At 41.6% G+C, this 4,023-nt stretch overlaps 1 protein-coding gene across 1 annotated transcript; it reads right to left on the bottom strand.

Annotated features, from left to right (window-relative positions):
- Positions 1-213: 213 nt before the first annotated feature.
- Positions 214-1,182, bottom strand: LOC141129760 (odorant receptor 131-2-like). Its single transcript, XM_073617846.1, has one exon. It carries the CDS (start codon positions 1,180-1,182, stop codon positions 256-258), a length of 927 nt encoding a protein of 308 aa, XP_073473947.1. The 3' UTR covers positions 214-255.
- Positions 1,183-4,023: the final 2,841 nt, after the last annotated feature.

The raw sequence follows: 4,023 nt of genomic DNA, 5'->3' as shown, positions 1-4,023 counted from the left end.
AAACAACAGAGGAGAAAAAAAGAAAATAAATCTTTCATATGCAGAATCATATACCCACAGTTGATCCTGAGGAAGGCAAAAACCTCTCTAAAGTATGATCCATTTAGCTTCAGCAGGGGAAAAATTAGTTCCATTTTCTTGTTGGTCCAAGATGATCAAAAGTTGGCCTACACACAGCATTATGATCAGTAGAGAAAATCTAAAATAACTTGTACAATAACTGGTACCTTTGAAGAATGAAGGTTTACACAGAGCTTATTTGATGGTAGAGTACATTTTCCTAATGCTTTTACTAAATACTTCATCTCTGATGCCATAAATAAGAGGGCTGAGAAGTCTTGGAACACAAGTAAACAACAAAAAATTGAGCATAATTACGATAAAGAAATAATCCCCACGATACGTTTCTGAAAATGAAGAAGTTAGGGAGAGCAGACATAGAAAGAGCTGAACTGCATGAAGGATCAAGGTTCTACCAGCCTTGGAGGCCGAAGACTTTCCAGAGCCAGTTTTGTGAGCTATCAGCATAACCTTGATGTAGGTGAAAAGAATGACCAGAGACACCAGAATAAAACTCATAGTTAGGGTGCATAAATGTATGGTGTTTTGGGCTGCTAGGACATGTACTGACTGCCGCTTGCACAGTATATTCTGAGACAAATATTTCACCTCAAAAGAGGAAATGAGGACTATAAAATCAGCAACATTAGGAAGCCACCCAACAAACCACATTGTTGCAATAGCAAAATATGACCTCCGGGCTGTACATAACATGATGTGTCTAAGCGGGAAGCAAATAGCCACGTATCGTTCCAGGGCCATGATAGCCAAGTTGTACGGAGTGATTTGAAATGTAGCTGTGGCACAGGTCACCAGGATATAACAGATGGGTAAAGGAACATAAAGGAGGAATACAAAGCCCAAACACAGGAAGAGCCCAAGGCTGAGGTACACTGCGTCATTGATGAGCATATGAGCAAAAAGGATGTATCGTGCGTTCTCCCGGAGGTGAGGAGTGGCGAAGTAAACCATCAGAAGTACTAGGATGAAGTAGATGAAGAAACAGATGCAGAAGATGATGACACCAATGAATGCCATTTTTGCACTTTCGGACAGTTGAATGCTTTGGCTACTTATGTAGGTCTCGTTATTGAAAGTATTGAATATGGTTACCTTCATCATTGCAGGACAGTGTAATTTCTAACACTATAAAATAAAATAAAAAATCCTAATATTAATAAAAGTAATAACCACAAAACCAGTAAACAGAAATGTTACACTGGTTTACAGAGAAGCACTTAAAAAAGTGAAAAAAATATGATATAACTTGACACCTAATCTTAATCAATGCTTTAGGTTGACTTTAATACCTAATTTTTTAACCAACCCTTAGGGCACTGCCGGCAGTGTCTCTTTTGAAGAGCAACGTAGATACTTGCCAGCACACCAAGGATCAGCACAGGGTGACGTCCGAACGGTTTAGTTTATTGCATGATCACAACACAAAGAGGGGCAACGTTTCGGAGTCACGCAGGACCCCTTCGTCAGGCATGTGATAAATGTGAAAATAACAGTGGAGAGAATTTAAGTAACCATCAATCAATCAAAAATCAAGAAAAAAATCAAGAAAAAACAAAACTCCCCCCCCCCAGAGAGGTATGACGTCACAAATCCCGCCAGAAAAGACTCAAAAATTAGCATAATAAAAGGATAGCATGTTTAAAACAGATCACCAAACATATGTAAATTAGGGGTTAAAAAGCTCCTGACATTACCTTTAATTGTTATGTAAAAAAGTGGATCCTGAGCCATAAGGGGTGAGCCCATTGCTAGGGAACATAACTGATGATAGCATGATTGAGAAATCAATTGGCACTAGTGCAGTGAAGCATACATTATATTAAGCCGACCATCACCAGTCGGGCATGCGCGATGTGGCGGGGGTAACCAGGCAACAGGGACGCTGTATTGCCGGGGGACGCCGATGCTCTAAAACAGCATCAGATCGGCGCCCATGTGGGGGTAATTGTATTGGACTAGGCAGAGATCGCCGGCCGCACATGCGCAATGCGGTAACTGGGCAACGGGAGACGCTGCATTGCCGGTGTCTTGCCAAGAATGTTCCCTCAGCGGATAAGGACCCCCCCTGTACTGCGCAGGCGCAGCGCCTGCGTAGTACGAACTACTATCAGTCGCCGGAGATAGCCGAAGCTCAAAATCTACAATCAGCTCTACACTGCGCCTGCGCCCTGGGTCCAGGTTCCTTCCCCACCATCCAAGTGGACTTAGAGGGGGAATAAAAAAGAGCCGAGCGAAGCGAGGCCGTGCCCGAAGCGTGGCGAGCGAAGCGAGCCCGCGAGGGGCCCTCTCACAGGCGCCGTGTACAGCTGATTTTCACCTATTCCCCTTCGGCTATTTCCGCCGGATCCTACTGCGCGGGCGCAGCGCCTGCGCAGTAGAGGGGGGTCCTTATCCGCCGGACGGAACTTTCTCGGCAGAACACCGGGGCCGCCGATGTCATAGAAACGAATGACGTTGGCTGGCCCCGTCCATGGAGGCAGACTACATCTAAATGGGGGAGGTGGGGAGGATGTGAGCAGTGTGAGTGATGTGAGAGGAGTAATGCAGAATGTGAAGGAAACGAAAGAGAGAGAGAGAGAAACACGGAGGAAAGAAAGGGGGAGAGATCGGGACCAAGGAGTTGAAGATAGATAAGAAAGCAGAAAAGAAAAGGATTGTAAGTAATCGAAGAGAAGAGAGAAAAAGGAGGAGGAAAAAAGGAGGAGGGGGAAACAAAAGTGGTGAAATTTAGAAATGAAAATAATTGTAAAAATAAATAAAAATAAAAATAAATATACATATAAAAATAAAAATAAATAATGAAAACATAATAAAAATAAAAATAATAATAAAAATAAATACAAATAAGAATACAAATTAATCTCCTCTCTCATCACTCACACTGCTCAAATCCTCCCCACCTCCCCATTTGGATGTAGTCTGCCTTTATGGGCGGGGTCAGCCGGCGTCATTCGTTTCTATGACATCGGCAGCCCTGGCAATGCAGCGTTGATTTCTCAATCATGCTATCATCAGTTATGTTCCCTAGCAACGGGCTCTCCCCTTATGGCTCAGGATCCACTTTTTTACATGACAAATACAGGTAATGTCAGTAGCTTTTTAACCCCTAATTTACATATGTTTGGTGATCTGATTTAAACATGCTATCCTTTTATTATGCTAATTTTTTAGTCTTTTCTGGCGGGATTTGTGACGTCATACCTCTCTGGGGGGGGGGAGTTTTGTTTTTTCTTGATTTTTATCTTGATTTTTGATTGGTTGATGGTTACTTAAATTCTCTCCACTGTTGTTTTCACATTTATTACATGCCTGACGAAGGGTCCTGCATGACTCCGAAACGTTGCACCTCTTTGTGTTATGATCATGCAATAAACTAAACCATTTGGACGCCACCCTGTGCTGATCCTTGGTCTGCTGGCAAGTATCTACGTTGTTGTAAGTCAAATATTCCGCGCTTAGGACCAATAGTAACAAGGAACTGCAGCCCCCCAATCAAAATGGAAACACCAAAGTGAAATCCACAAAACCAAAGTGTTCTAATAGGGGAATGGCGCTGTTCACAGATAGTGGAAAAAACAGAAAGACGCAACCCCAACCCACCAGAAAATGGGAAAAAAATTGAAATTTAAGTAAAAAATTAATGAATATATATATGAATAAAAAATAAAAATATGAATATGAAAGTGGTAAGCAATGGATGTACGGGGTACACCAAAGTGTGTGAAAATTCTAACTAAAATGCTATGAGTTAATCCCTTGGGTTAAATGACAGAAAGTGTAAATAGCAAATCACTAACAAAAGTAAAAAACCAAAACCGTACCTAGTACAAAGTAGAAAAAATGACAAAAAAAATGACATAAAAAGTGATAACAACATTGAAATTCCCACTCATGTGCCAAATATCTTCCACAATACATAAAATAACATATAAGTGATTCAAA

The sequence above is a fragment of the Aquarana catesbeiana genome, linkage group LG02 (assembly GCF_042186555.1).
Source record: "Aquarana catesbeiana isolate 2022-GZ linkage group LG02, ASM4218655v1, whole genome shotgun sequence".
NCBI classification, from domain to species: Eukaryota; Metazoa; Chordata; class Amphibia; order Anura; family Ranidae; genus Aquarana; species Aquarana catesbeiana.
Note: the sequence above shows the minus strand (reverse complement) of the source record. Positions and strands in the feature narration are given on the sequence as shown.

Excerpts from the sequence above, each read along its gene's own strand:
- LOC141129760 (XM_073617846.1), bottom strand. The coding sequence starts at position 1,182 with ATGATGAAGGTAACCATATTCAATACTTTCAATAACGAGACCTACATA.